The 16,073-nt window shown below is 34.8% G+C and overlaps 1 protein-coding gene and 1 long non-coding RNA gene across 2 annotated transcripts in view; one reads left to right on the forward strand and one right to left on the reverse strand.

The window, feature by feature from the left end:
• LOC110267547 lies at positions 2,098-13,783 on the forward strand. The gene is made up of 3 exons (XR_002355300.1): positions 2,098-2,130; positions 2,243-2,359; positions 13,756-13,783. It is a non-coding gene; the product is annotated as an uncharacterized LOC110267547 (long non-coding RNA).
• LOC107620759 (dof zinc finger protein DOF3.4-like) overlaps positions 14,157-16,073 on the reverse strand; it is a 6,471-nt gene continuing 4,554 nt past the window's right edge. Inside the window, exon 2 of the mRNA XM_021114589.1 lies at positions 14,157-14,291. Coding sequence (XP_020970248.1) covers positions 14,157-14,291 — 135 coding nt within the window. The remainder of the gene's footprint in view (positions 14,292-16,073) is intronic.

Raw genomic sequence — 16,073 nt, forward strand, 5'->3', positions numbered from 1 at the left:
GTAAAATATTTTTCTTTCCTATCTCAATTGTAAAAGTGCTTCATCATTATCTAAGGTTTGGCTATGCATATATGATTCCTTGAGAATGTGAATTAATTTAACTACATGTAAGTTTTATATACAAGTGAATAACAATTAGAATTGTATGATTCATTTAGGTAGTTACATTTAGAATAGATTGCATTGCATGAGATTCCACCACTTCAACCTTACCTTACTCTTTATCTTGGATTTAGCATGAGGACATGCTATTGTTTAAGTGTGGGGGAGGTTGATAAACCCATATTTTATGATATATTTTGTGCTCAATTTAGGTGATTTATTCAATCCTTCACTCACTTATTCATGAAAATTGCATGGTTTTACTTTCCCTTCCTTATTATGTGATGTATGTGAAAAAACATGTTTCCTATGCTTTAAAAATAATTATTTTAATTACCCTTTATTTCCATTCGATGTCGTGATTCGTGTATTGAGTAGTTTCAGATCTTCTAAGGCAGGAATGACTTAAAGGATGGAAAGGAAACATACAAAAATGGAAGGAAAGCACAAAACAGAGTTTTTGGAGAAACTGGCAGTGACGCGATCGCATGGACGACGCAGCCGCATGCCAGCGAGAAATGGCAGTGACGCGACCACGTGATTGACGTGATCGCGCGCCTTAAGCGAAACGCATATGACGCGGACGCATGACTGAAGCGACCGCGTGATAAGAAAAACTCCAGATGACGCGACCGCGTGACCCACGCGGACGCGTGACAGAGGCCACGCACCAGAAATTACAGAAAACGCTCCTAGCGATTTTTGAAGCCCTTTTTGGCCCAAATCCAAGTCCAGAAGGCACAAATCAGAGGTTATGAAGTGGGGGAATGCATCCATTCGAGGAGAGTCTCCAATTATTCACTATTCATGATTTAGATGTAGTTTTTAGGGAGAGGTTCTCTCCTCTCTCTCTTAGGATTAGGATTTAGGATTTTTCTTGCTTTCATGATTGCCCCTTTTTATCAGGTTCAATATTCTTTTTTAATTACTTATTTTCTCAATTTAATTTATGAATTCTTCTATGTTACAGATGATTCTTTTAATTAATGTTATTTAAGGTATTTCAGTCTATTATTGCTCTCTTTTATTTATGTTACTGTTGCTTCCAATCTGAAGACATTTTTATTCGAATAGATCTACTTTTTTCCCTTTTGGTCTTGGTTAAGAAATCAGTAACTCAGGAGTTATCAAACTCAACATGATTGATAATTGTTACCTTTGCTAATTGAATTGAACTTCAATAATTCCAATCTTTTATTAGGAAGTAACTAGGATCTGAAGATCAAACTAATTAGTCGCTTGACCTTCCTTTGCTTTAAGTAAAGGTTAACTAAGTGGAATTAAGATTCAATTTTTATCATCAATGATAAGGATAACCAGGATAGGACTTTCAATTTCTCATACCTTGCCAAAAGTTTATTTTACAGTTATTTATTTATTTTACTTGCCATTTAAATTACTTGTTCCTCATCTTCAAAATCCCAATTTACAATCTTCATAACCAATAATAAGAACATACCTCCCTGCAGTTCCTTGAGAAGACGACCCGAGGTTTAAATACTTCGGTTATCAATTTTTAAGGGGTTTGTTACTTGTGACAACCAAAATATTTGTACGAAGGGATTTTTGTTGGTTTAGAAACTATATCTACAACGTGACTATTTTTATAAAATTCTTTACTAGCACCCACGTCATCGTCCAAGGAGCGCCGCTGACCCGTCACTGCTACCAGGGCCCGTCGCCATCACCATCACAAGCTTGAGAGAGGGGAAAACGAGCAGAATGCGAGGAAGAGGAGGAGCTCTCGTCACTGTTGTGTGCCCAGTCATCACGGCTGCTTCCAATTCCGCTGTTGATGCTACTGCCACTACCACCATTGAAACCCGCCAAATCTGCTCCTACTTCTGGTTTCTGGAATCTGACCAGAACGCCACTGTCGCTGTTGGGGTTGCTGGGAAGAGGAGCTCGAACGGGAGAGAGAGGACAGAAAGGATTGTTGCTGTCCTGGTCACCGGGCATAGCGCCAGTGTTGCCGAAGCCACCGCTGGGGCTATTACTGCTTGATTCAGTCGTTCTTTCTTAGTTTTGGTAAGCGTTTTCGTTTCGAAAGCCCTTTAGTTACTGTTCTGTTATTGTACGCTGAGGGTTGTGGCACAAATTGTTATAAGATTGAGTCTCAGTTATTATTTGTTGCGAGTAGAGTTGTTATGGTTGCTGAGAAAATGGTTTGGAGCTGAGGTTGCGGCTGCCGCCATTGCGGGCCGAGGAAGAACGAGTTTGTGGCGCATTTTTGAGTTTTCGAGTTTTGCGTATTGAGGTAGGGGCTTTTCTAAAATCTCAATTTTATAATTTGGAATTGTTATAAATGGATACCAATGTGAGAAATACACTTTTTAGTGATTGTGCAAGCCTTATGTATTGTCTGGCTATTTTGGATGAATGTGATTGTATGTTTGATTGGGTTATTATTTGGTTTTGATAAATGGATTGTTGCTGAATTGTCTCTTCAAAGTTTTGGAAATGAGTTTAATCAGTTGATAAAGAATTGATCTTGAGGCGACTTCTGATTATTGCTTGGTTTTGATAAATAGATTGTTGCTGAACTGTTTCTTTAAAGTTTTGGAAATGAGTTTAATTAGTTGATAATAATTTGATCTTGAGACGATTTCCTTGAGATATGAAAATGAGGTGAATGTTGGATTCGGTTTGCTTTTGAACTGATTTTGGGTTTTGAACCCTTTAAGGAGGGTTGTGGATTGGTTTGGATGGGACTCGGAAAGGGTGGCAGAGTCCAAGTTATAGGGGAGGTGCTGCCTAAATTCCAATAGAATCCGGGACTTTATTGAAATGTTATTTGGAAAATTATAATTTAAAGACTTCTACTATTTTATTTGGATTATTTAAGAAAGGGATGACTTATGCTTTTAAAATGGATTATTAAAAAGGAAATTATGATATAGTCTTGTTTCTTAAGAAAAGTATTGTATCTCTTTTGGGAGCAAGTTATTTAGATGAAACTTATGTTTTAAGGCTGTTTAAATGTGAGAAAGGTTTATGTCTTTGAATTTGACTTGAGGGTTTCAATTGGAGGAGTTTCAGTGACTTTGAAAGAACCTGAACATCTATTGACAAGTTTCATTTTACAATGTTTTGGGTAAAATTTTTAAGTACTCTTTGAATTCTGAATTTTTGCAAGACTAAAACAATTTTTGAGCAGTTTGAAATGCTTTAGAATTAATCATGGGATTGAATCTGGTTTTGTTTAAGTAAAGGAAATGGATTTGAAAGGAGTAATTAATTACACGACTCGGTTTGGCTTAGATCCTATTTTTATTACTCAAATCAGGAAGCCAAGGTTTTAAAGATTTTAAGCGAATTTGAGAAAATGAGTTATGTTATTCTCCCCTAAAGATTTAAGACTCTGCCGAGGAACTTTTGTTATAAAATCCCGTTGTTGGATGGATGATTTTGAATATTTCAAAATAAATCTTTAATTTGCCATGGTTTTGGAAGTTTTGGAAAGAGGATGCCAAGGGTGGCTTTGTTTTTAAAAGGGAAACTTACTTTGAGAAAAAGTGGCTTATGAGCCTGAGATGATTTGAGGAACGGGGACTTTAAAGCCAAGGCTGAAAAGTGTTGAAATTTGATTTCAAAGTGAAGTGAATTGAGAAAAGTGATTTATGGCTTGAATGATGATTTTATGAATTGGATGATGTCGGATGGTGGAAGTTGATAAACCACTATTTTATGGTTTATCTTGTGCTCAGTTGAGTGATTTTTATCAAGTCCTTGCCCACTTATTCATACGATTTGCATGATTTTACAATTCCTTCCAAGTCTTGTTCTATAATTGAAAACATGTTTCCTGGGCCTTTAAATTGCTAATTTTAATCGTCTCTTATTATCATTCGATGTCATGATATGTGCGTTAAGTGATTTCAGGGATTACAGGGCAGGAATGGCTTAGAGGATGGAAAGGAAGCATGCAAAAGTGGAAGGAATACAAGAAACTGAAGGAACTGCTAAAGCTGTCCAACCTAACCTTCTGGTACTAAATCGATCATAACTTGAGCTACAGAGGTCCAAATGATGAGGCTCCAGTTGCATTGGAAAGCTAACATCCGGGGCTTCGCAACGATATATAATTTGTCATAGCTTCCTCGAATCCAGACAACGCGCACGCGTGGATCACGCGGACACGTGACCTGGCAAAAACGTAATCCGCGCGAATGCGTGGACGACGCTTCCGCGTGACTTTGCAGCGACCTGTACGTACCAGAAATTACTGGGGGCGATTTTTGGGCTGTACATACCAGAAAATACAGATTAGATGCTATAAAGTAGGGGAATCGATCCATTCATTCACACAACATATACAACATTCATATTCATAATTTTAGGTTTTAGATGTAGCTTTTAGAGAGAGAGGCTCTCTCCTCTCTCTTAGGATTTAGGATTAGAATTAGGATTTAGGATTTCTATTATGATTAGGCTACTTCTCTTTAATCCAGGTTCAATGTTCCTTTAATTTATTTTCTACTTTTATTTATTCTATTACTTTAATTGTTATTTATCTTTTCAATTTGGCTTATGAACTTCATGTTAGAGTTGATTTCTTTATTTAATATAATTTGAGGTATTTCAGATTTATGATTGCTTTCTTTAATTTATGTTATTGATGCTTCTAATTAATCCAAATTATTTTCATTCGAGTAGATTTTCTTCCCTTTTGGCTTTAGTGGAGTAATTGGTGACACTTGAGTTATCAAACTCAGCAGTTGATTGGAAATTGGGATTGCTGATTGATTTGGATCCCTCTAAAGCTAGTCTTTCCATAGGAGTTGACTAGGACTTGAGGAATCAAGTTAATTAGTCCACTTGACTTTCCTTTATTTAGTAAGAGTTAACTAAGTGGGAGCAAAATCCAATTCTCATCACACTTGATAAGGATAACTAGGATAGGATTTCCAGTTCTCATACCTTGCCAAGAGATTCTCTTAATTATTAATTTATTTTTCTTGCCATTTAAATTACTTGTTCCCTATTTCAAAAACCCAAAACAAAAATATACAATTTCATAACCAATAATAAACACACCTCCCTGCAATTCCTTGAGAAGACGACCTGAGGTTTAAATACTTCAGTTATAAATTTTATTGGGTTTGCTTAAGTGATAACCAAAGTTTTTGTACGAAAGAATTTTCTGTTAGTTTAGAAACTATACCTACAATGCGATTAATCTTGTGAATTTCTCTGCTAGCAAGAATCTAATCGTCAAAATGGCGCTGTTGCCGGGAAATTGCAAACGTGTGCCTTATTATTGGTTATTGTAAATATTTACTTTTTCGTTTCTTTTTTTTAGTGTTTCTAGTTTTAGGAGTTTATTTTCATTAATTTTTATTAATTTTTGTCTTTAATTGCTACTATGAATTCTCACCCCTCTGGCTTTAAGTTTGGTTCCAATGTTTTTGTAAGGAATGGAAACTATAATGAAAAAAGGCATCAAGGTTGGAAGAATCAAAGATGGGAGGAGCCACAAGGATTTGATCAACCCTCTTGGCAACAACCCCCTCCAATGTGCTATAACCAACAACCATTCTGTGATGCATACCAAGACAACAGTTATGGTGTACCCTTCCGTGACAAACCACCTCCACCAAATTACTATGGTCAAGAGCCATTCCAGGGAGCGTACCAAGATGATAAATATGGTGGACCCCCTTGTAGTTACCAACAAGCCCCACCATATGCTTATGAACCACCTCCCCAACATACCTTTGAACCACCAAACTCACAAGCCCCTTTACACCATTCACCTCAATATTCACCATCTCCATATCCTTATCAAAAAGAACCACCTCCGCATTATGAGCCCTTTCTCCCAACAAATGAACTCTCTCATCCACCCCAACCTCCATTGGATAACAACACACTCATCTCTAATATCATTAGTCTCATCTCTACACTCCAAAATCTTATATCCCATATGAACCAACCCTCTACCTCCAATATTCAACCCTCAAGCTTTAGTGCACTTCCTTTTCAACCACATAATAATCTTCCCATCCCATCACCACCCTCCATGGAAGAGCACCCACATCCATCAATCCAAGAGCAAGATGATCCTAGTTATGCTATTGATATGGAACAAGAGAAAATGGATTGTCTTCGCGAATTCATACTTCATAAAAAGCTAGAGGAGGCCCTACAAGTGGAGGTAGTAGAGACCCTTGAAGTTGAAGAAGTGGTTGAAGAATTAGTGAAGGAAGACATCAAGGAGGAGTCTGATTTTATCTTAGAGCAAGAGGAAGCCTAAAATGTGGAGATAGGAGAGACCCTCGAAGATGAAGGAGTAGTTGAAAGGAGTTATCATGAAAAGAAAATCATCAAGGATGAGTACGATTTTATACTAAAACAACTGGACAAAGCAGTAATTATTGAAGAGGAAGAAGTGGTTGAAGACTTGGGAGATGCTGAACCTCCATGGGAAAGTCAAGTTATAGAGCCTCCTTCAAAGACGTTTGAAATTGATGTTGAAGAGGGTGTACAACCTCCAAGGCATATCATGGCTAAAGACTTTGAAGAGGTTGATCAAGAGATAAAGATTAAAGAAGAAAAAGCACAACCTCCCATGCCCTTGGTGAATAATGAAGAAGAGATTGGATTGGAAGAAAGCTACCAAGAGGAAGAGGTTGAAACTGAAGAAGCTTGCAAAGAGGTGGAAGTTATCAAGGGAGAGCACAAGGGAATGGAGCTTGAAATCACCTTCCCAAAGCCATTACCATCCAATACAACACTCAAGTGGGTAAAATACTTATCGTTGACCTTTACCTTCCCGCTTGAATATGGGTTACTTGAGACAGATGGTCAACTTCGAGCTCTTTGTGGCTTTACGAGTAAGAGGGAGATGGCTAGTGGTAGAAATTGTCATGCAAGATTTAATATGGTGAAAGGCTCAAAGTTTAAATGCCAAGGTTGGTGTAAAGCACAACTGAATGGGTCTAGGAGGCTGTTTGGATGCCTTAGGGAGAATTCTGATTGTTTACCACCCGGATGGAATCATGATGATCAACTTGAAGACGGGTGTAAAATCAAGATTTGGGATCCAAGAATATATGAGGATCAAATTTGGGAGCTCAAAGCTTGTGAAGAACTCCATCAAAGCTTGAGAAATTTACTTGGTATTGATAGAGCTTATTGGAAGTCCAAGCATTGGTGGAAGCTTCAAGATGAGTTCAAGCACAAGCCACCATGACAAGGAGCTCACCAAATGTCCAACTTACGGACTTTAACTAAAAGTGCTAGGTGGGAGACAACCCACCATGGTATATTCTTTCCTCTTTGTTCTTAGTTTTATTTTATTTTATTTTTATTCGTGTTTATTCATAATTTCTGCATATTCACCTGCATTCTGCATTTGCATCTACATATTGCATAAAAAAAATGCACGCGACGCGTAAGCATCGCTGTCGCGTCCGCGTCATAGGTGCGTTCTGAAGAAAAGAGAATTGAACAGAAAGTCACGCGAAAGCATGGCTGGATACGTGCCTTAGGCACAAATATGCCAACACGACCGCATCGCTGACACGTCCGCGTCATGTTGAAAAATAGCCTTCCCACGCGTCCGCGTCACCCACGCGACCGCGTGGCCCTGCAAAATCGACGTAAAGAGGTGTATGGCAGAGAGTTATGATGGAGTTGGGCTGGAATAGTTCTAGAAGCACAAGCCCTATCACGCGAACGCGTACCCCACGCGTCCGCGTCATTTTTCAAAATATGGCCATTCACGCGATCGCGTCATCCATGCGCACGCGTCACCCAGATTTTTAGCAAAATGCATATAAAACAGAGAGTTGTGCGTACGCGAGGCTGCACTCGCGCCAATAGCACAAATCAGGCCACACGATCGCGTGACCCACGCATCCGCATCACCTGAAAAATATCACACACCACGCGATCACGTGACCCACGCGATCGCGTGACCCACGCGTCCGCGTCGCATGCGCCGCACAGCCTATCCAAATCAGCACCAGATATCTTATCTTTTCTTCCCCAAATCTTCATTTTTCTTTTCCCTTCTTATTTCTTTCTTCTCTCTAGTTCCTTCTTCATTCTTTCTCATTTTTTTTTACTTTCTCCTCCCTTATTTTTCACTTTCATTGTCAAGGTTCTTTTCATTTTTTTTTCCTTTTTACTTTTTCATTATTATTTTTACTTATGTTTTCTTCTTCTTTTTCTTTTCACCTTCATTATCTATGTTTCTTTTTTCTTTCTTTTTCTTTTTGCATTATTTTAAATGGTGTTAGAAATTTATTTGGATGAGTGTTTTTCTTCTATAATTGCTTGTGGATTGTTTAGAAGTTATTTGACAATTTTTAATTATTTTAGGGTTATTTGTATGTTCAAATTCAATACTTTCAATCACATATTTACCATGTATACTAAGCACGGACGGACTTACGGGGGGACGAGTGGAGGCCTTGGCCCCCAACTTTTTTAAAAAAAGATTAATAGTAATAAGTTATTAAGTACGATTTAATTTTTTAAAATTTTATTTAGTATTTAGTCTAATATAAATAAAACTTCAGTCTAACCTAAATATTAATGATTTCTAATATCTAAAAAGTAAGTAACAATAAATATGAAAATATCTAAAAAGTAAGTAATAATATTAAAAAAATATGAAAAGATATTATTACTAATATTTTTTAATTAAATAAAAATTTTCAACTCCCATAAAGTATATTTTTTTTCTTCTTGTGAGCGTCCTTTTTGATTCATTTGGTATTAATTTTCTCTGTTTCAACTACTACAACTGAGAGTTCTTTTTCAGCTATGAATATTGTGAAAAATAATTCAGAAACAAAATGAAAGATAAATTTCTTGCTAATTGTCTTTTAATTATATTAAAAAGAAAATTGCAGAAAAATTTGACACAAATTGTATTATCGATGAATTTTATGAAACAAAGAATCGACCACTTCGTTAATAAAAAGTACATATATATTTTTTGTACTTTAAAATATATTCTCTATTAGTATATTTTTGTAATGCATTTTACATTATATAATTTTTTGCATATTTTTTTAATATTATATATGTTATTGGCCCCCATGATACTATTTCTGGATCCGTCCCTGATACTAAGTGTTTGTGAAAAAGTCCGTATGGCACTGTGCATTATTTTAAATTATTCTATTCTACTACTCTAATGCCTGCTTTTCACAAAAACCCCTTTTTATATATAATTCATTAAAAATAATTGTCAATACAAACAGGTTGTTAGTTTAAAAGAGTTGGTAATCAAATTGGGCATTTAATACTTGATCTATGCTACTCATGCCTTTGCCGGCATGCAAATAAATATCTTGCATTTAATTTTCATTACATGCACTTGCTATATTTCCAGTGATGAACTTTTCACATGTAGTCATGACCATGTGTTAACGACATCCTTCTTTACCGTGCATTGATTATCACCTATACTATCCTCTCCCTTGCTCGAACCCTTACCTTTACATGTTACTTTCTTTTTTCCTTTTCAGGATGGCCACCAAGAAGGGTAAAGAGAAAGCTACTCCCAAACCACTAGCAAGGAAAGAAACAAAAAGAGCACTAGCTGCGGAGCAACCCGTCCACTTGCACATCTTTGCATGCACCAAGGACGGTGCAATCTTTAAGTGTGGGGAGGTCAATACCGATCTCCATGGGTTAGTTATTTCCTTCTCAACACCAATGTTCAAATTTTCTTTGTAGTTTATTATTGCATTTGCATGTTTGTTTGATTTTGTGCATATTTTACCACTTGGTTAAAGTAATATTTTCTTTTTAAGAAACTTTTTATAATATTTCACTAATTTGATTTAAAATTTTTGGATAAACTTGTTTGAAGGAATATTATACTGGAACATGGTTTAGTTCTCGAACACACAAAACCAGTGAGATTTTGAGCCTATTTGATTGGTTGCATTTTACCAACCAATATTTTATTTTTGGTGTGTGTTGTTCTCTCTAAAATTGTGATCTTTGTCTTGCTTAATTCTATATTTCCATGGTTTAATGTATGCATGCACTTATATGATTGAGGCCTTTATTTCACTGAGCTTACATACTCATATGGCCTTACCTTTCATTATCCCTTGCAAACTAATGTGAGCCTAGTATACCCCTTTGTTCTTTACTTTAGCACATCATTAACTCTAAGCGGAAAACAATAATGTCCTTAATTTGAATCCTTGGTTAGCTTAGACTAGTGAGAGTGCTCATGAATTAAATGTGGAAAAATTGGGTTTGCCAATATTTGGTTTGAGAATTGGGTGTTGTGTATTCTTGAGAAAATATGAACAAGAAATGTTTAGGACATGTTCATGCATTCAATAATTTAATCATATGCATTAAGAAAAACAAAAGAAAAAAAATAATATAGATATATAAAAAAAGAGAGAAAAGGAAAAGAAAAAATAAAGGAGAAAAAAAAAAGAAAAAGAGCAAACAAATAAAAAGGGGACAAAATGCCCCAAAGTAAGTGGTGAAAGCAATGCATATGTACTGTACTCGAAATTAGGATGCATGAATATGTGGAAAACATGGTTAATGGATAGTTAGATGTGGTATTGTGATTACATGGATTGTCTAAAGTTAGGTGGGAAGTTTAAGTTAATTAAGGATTCAGATTTTACTCCACTTGATCAAATACAATCCTACCTTGACCCTAACCCCATTACAACCCTTAAAAGACCTCTTGATATATGTATTTGTGCATCAAATTTTTGTTGATTGTTAGATGAAGAGCAAGCCTTAGAAAGCAAGGTTAGTAGAGAATTGAGAGAATCGAACCTTAAACACCTGAGCGATTAGAGTGTATACACTTTCGGTGAGGGTTCGATGCTCAATTCTTTATTCTTGGCTTTCATGAGCTATTTTCTTATGTAAGTTTACTTGTACTTTATTTTGTGATTTGAATTAGTGAAATCCAGTTCATGTTTGTTCTTAAAATATTTGTTTACTTTTAACCAAGTAGGTAGAAGTATTTTGGCATTTAGTTGCATTCATATAGATAGGTTACATTTCATAAGTTTTACCATTCTTCTTCACTCTCTTATAGCTTCTCTTGAGCTTAGCATGAGGACATGCTAATGTTAAAGTGTGGGAAGGTTGATAACCCACTATTTTATGGTTTATCTTGTGCTCAATTGAGTGGTTTTTATCAAGTCCTTGCCCACTTATTCATACTATTTGCATGATTTTACAATTCCTTCCAAGTCTTATTCTATAATTGAAAACATATTTTCTGGGCCTTTAAATTGCTAATTTTAATCGTCTCTTATTATCATTCGATGTCGTGATATGTGCGTTAAGTGATTTCAGGGATTACAGGGCAGGAATGGCTTAGAGGATGGAAAGGAAGCATGCAAAAGTGGAAGGAATACAAGAAACTGAAGGAACTGCTAAAGCTGTCCAGCCTAACCTCCTGGTACTAAATCGACCATAACTTGAGCTACAAGGGTCCAAATGATGCGGTTTCAGTTGCGTTGGAAAGCCAACGTCTGCGGCTTCGCAATGATATATAATTTGCCATAGCTGCCTCGAAGCCAGATGACGCGCACGCGTGGATTACGCGGACGTGTGACCTGGCAAAAACGCAATCCGCGCGAACGCGGGGACGACGCTTCCGCGTGACTTTGCAGCGACCTGTACATACCAGAAATCACTGGGGGTAATTTCTGGGCTATTTTTGACCCAGTTTTCGGCCCAGAAAACACAGATTAGAGGCTATAAAGTGGGGGAATCGATCCATTCTTTCACACAACATATACAACATTCATATTCATAATTTTATGTTTTAGATGTAGCTTTTAGAGAGAGAGGCTCTCTCCTCTCTCTTAGGATTTAGGATTTCTATTATGATTAGGCTACTTCTCTTCATTCCAGGTTCAATGTTCCTTTAATTTATTTCCTACTTTTATTTATTCTATTACTTTAATTGTTATTTATCTTTTCAATTTGGCTTATGAACTTAATGTTAGAGTTGATTTTTTTATTTAATATAATTTGAGGTATTTCAGATTTATGATTGCTTTCTTTAATTTATGTTATTGATGCTTCTAATTAATCCAAATTATTTTTATTCGAGTAGATTTTCTTCCCTTTTGGCTTTGGTTGAGTAATTGGTGACACTTGAGTTATCAAACTCAGCAGTTGATTGGAAATTGGGATTGCTGATTGATTTGGATCCTTCTAAAGCTAGTCTTTCCATAGGAGTTGACTAGGACTTGAGGAATCAAGTTAATTAGTCCACTTGACTTTCCTTTATTTAGTAAGGGTTAACTAAGTGGGAGCAAAATTCAATTCTCATCACACCTGATAAGGATAACTAGGATAGGATTTCCAGTTCTCATACCTTACCAAGAGATTCTCTTAATTATTAATTTATTTTTCTTGCCATTTAAATTACTTGTCCCCTATTTCAAAAACCCAAAACAAAAATATACAAGTTCATAACCAATAATAAACACACCTCCCTGCAATTCCTTGAGAAGACGACCTGAGGTTTAAATACTTCGGTTATAAATTTTATTGGGTCTGCTTAAGTGACAACCAAAGTTTTTGTACGAAAGGATTTTCTGTTAGTTTAGAAACTATACCTACAACGCAATTAATCTTGTGAATTTCTCTGCTAGCAAGAATCTAATCGTCAGAAGTGCTATTTTGTCATGAGCCGGAATGGCTGTGTATGATAATGAATTATGGCTGATTGCGGAATATATTATGAGCCGGATGGCTAACTATGAATCATGAATCTAAGCCGAATGGCTGAGATGAATGTTGCTTTATGACTGAGAATAAATGCATATATGCTGAGTTATTGATATTGTGATTGTTGCACTCCACTATCTGAAATACGAGTTTTCCTGGGAAAAAGTAGTGGCTAGCCACCACGTGCTCCAAGTGGAGACTCGATACTCTGTTGACCCTATGTCATAAGTGTGGCCGAACACTGTGAAAGTTCCGGATGAGCTCGCCCCCGTGAATATACACCAGTGAGGGTGTTGGATATGAATTTTGATTTATGATTGAGAATAACTCAAGTTGGGGATGCACGACAGAGGACAGTCCAATGGTTAGCTACCAGGACTTGTCAGGTTGGCTTTATAACCGACAGATGAGACTCATCAGCTACTAGAACAGGCATTCATCATATGCATCTATGTGATATTATTTGGGTGTGCATATTGTACTTGGTTTGTCTATGTGATTAATTGTGTAACTGTTAATTGTTCTACTTGATGTAACTGCTTGTCTGTGCTTGAGCTTTCCTACTTGTGCTTGCGACTGAAATTCTGTTGGATTGTGGTGGATTGGTTGTTGTTTGGACCTAGAGCCGTGGTTGATCATGAAGTGGGTCGAAAGCCATGTCTGGTTGATGTTTCTAGTTTGGAAAAGTATGAAAAACTAATTTGGATCAGTATAGATAAACCTTTTGAAAGGCTTTTGGAATTTTCAAGAAATGAACAGCTCCTCTTTCAAAAAAGATTTCATATTTCTCTTTTATAGTAAACATTTGCTTTTGAAAAGACCCATAAGGCGGTTATTAATCACTGGAACGAATTTACCTTCACGTATCCTATTATAGTAATTCTCAAAAACCCTCTACTGAGAATCCTTTCGAGGATGATGTTCTCACCCCCTCCCTGTACAAATTTTTCTTTTCAGGATATGGACGCAGAAGTCACGAAGAATTTATCTAGTTGTTGTCGTGATATTTTGTATTGCTTCAGTTATTATTCATTGTTCCCTCACCTTTATCTTTATGCATTTTTGTAAGAGGAATATGAATTGTATTGGTTAATGCTTGTAAAACTATTTATTATATATATACATATGTATGTACTCTTTGTGAGTTTTGTAAGTTGTATGGTATGTATGGATGTACGTTACCTAACAAAAGTATTTTGGAGCAGTATTGTAGTTTAAAATTTTAAACAGGCTCATAGTTTAGTATTAAATATTATAAGAGTCGTCGTAATATCTGAGCTATCAGAGTGGCGCAGCCGGAAGCGTGACTTTTGATAGTTAGGGTGTTACAATGATGTTCAACTGCAGTTAGCAGAGCTTCAATCACTGGGATAGCGTAGAAGAGTAAGCGATACGGTAAGACCAATCGATGCAGCACGCGCATCTTCTAATGTGCAGAAGCACATTCCCTCCTCGAGCTCTAGCTCCTCGTCACCAATGGCTTGGTTTATGACCTAAAAAAAAAAGAAAAAAAATACAAATGAAACTCTACCTAATAGTTAACTATATAAAAGTGGCTAATTTCACTATCGAGTATAACAAATAAAATACACTACTGTAATTTTAAGTGCTAATTTCGTTTTATTATGTATGTTAACGTGGATGTTAACTTCGTGTAATTATGGATGTTATTTCACATGAACTTATTGATTGCATAAAGCATGAACTTTACACGAATGTTATGCAAATAACTAAAGTGCCAAAATTGGCAGTTCACTAAATAATACAATATAAGTATAACTGAGGATACAATTAGTATCATATTCGATACAGCGAACATTGTATGACTGTGTTGGTGCTTAAAATAATAATAACAATAGAAATAATACTTTATATATAAACATAAAAACATGATATATCTATTTTGATTTTTTCTTGTCTAATAAAAATTTGTCGATAAATAAAATAAAATGTTCCAATCTTTTAAAAAGGCAATATAAAAATTTCATAGTTTTTTTATGGATTAATGGGCTGGTCATGATAAAATAATTTTTATATATTTATTTATTTTGAATTTTTTAAAAAAATTATTGTTATTAAGCAAATTAAAATAAAAAAATCTATAATTTGATAACTAATTAATCATAAGAAGAAGAAATTAAAAGCATGATTAATTATATAAAAAATAACATAAGTATTTATTTAAATAAATATTAATACTTTCGTCCACATATACAAAAAAAAAAATAAACAGCATAAACAAAAAGGTCATAATTGGCAAGATTTTAAACTAATAAACTATAGTGCTTAGTCTTTCTTTTCTATTGTCTTATTTGTTTCTTTTTTCTATTTAACCAAAAAAAAAATTAGTGAGCAAAATCAAAAGATTTAAATACTAATTACCAAAAAAAATTAAATAATAAAAAAAATACTTCTTATTTTAGAGATCAACATGATAAAAATATTTTTAAAAATTAAAAAATATAACAAAAATAATAAAAAAATTTATTTTTCTTTACATAAATAGCAAACAAATAATGATCAAGAATGTTATGCATATAACTAAAGTGCTAAAAAATACACAAAAAATAATCCGGGTTATTACCATACCTCATCAGAGCTAGTGTAGTTTTTCATATTCTTAGAAATTGATTGACTGACAACAATCTCGTTGGGTGAGTCTGTCTGTTGTTCAAATTTTTCAGCACCTTCTGCCATAGGTACTGTATTAAGCTCGAAATCAATTACCATACAAATTACAATGATAAAGACGATTTCTTGTAAAATTTTTTGGCTTATACACTATTGTGCTTGCAATGGTGTTATTCTTGTAATTTTTTGAATGAATATGATTGAATTAACATAAGGTATATATTAAGGTAGGTTTCATGTTTCATATCTCCAATAATTGATGATAAATATCATAACGGACAAAGAATCAATTGCAATTATTTAATGTAATTGATATTATAATTACCGTTCTTAATTATAATTGTTATTAATCTTTATTGTATTTTTATATATAAAAATTAAATTATAAAAAGGAATATTAAGTATTGATTATAAGAATACCTAATAAAAAAGAATATAATTTTATAATTAATATCATTAATAAGTGAATTTGATATGAATATGATAAGTGGAATGATAAGAGAGTGGGATAAAAAATAAAACTATTATTAAATGATGTAAATGAAGTAAATTATGGAAAATTTTGGCTAATTATGGCCGAAAATTTTTAGTTACCAAACTTTTTTTTATTATTATAAAGGAAAATAAGAGAAAGAAGATGATAG

Source organism: Arachis ipaensis, chromosome B10, assembly GCF_000816755.2.
Source record: "Arachis ipaensis cultivar K30076 chromosome B10, Araip1.1, whole genome shotgun sequence".
NCBI lineage: Eukaryota > Viridiplantae > Streptophyta > Magnoliopsida > Fabales > Fabaceae > Arachis > Arachis ipaensis.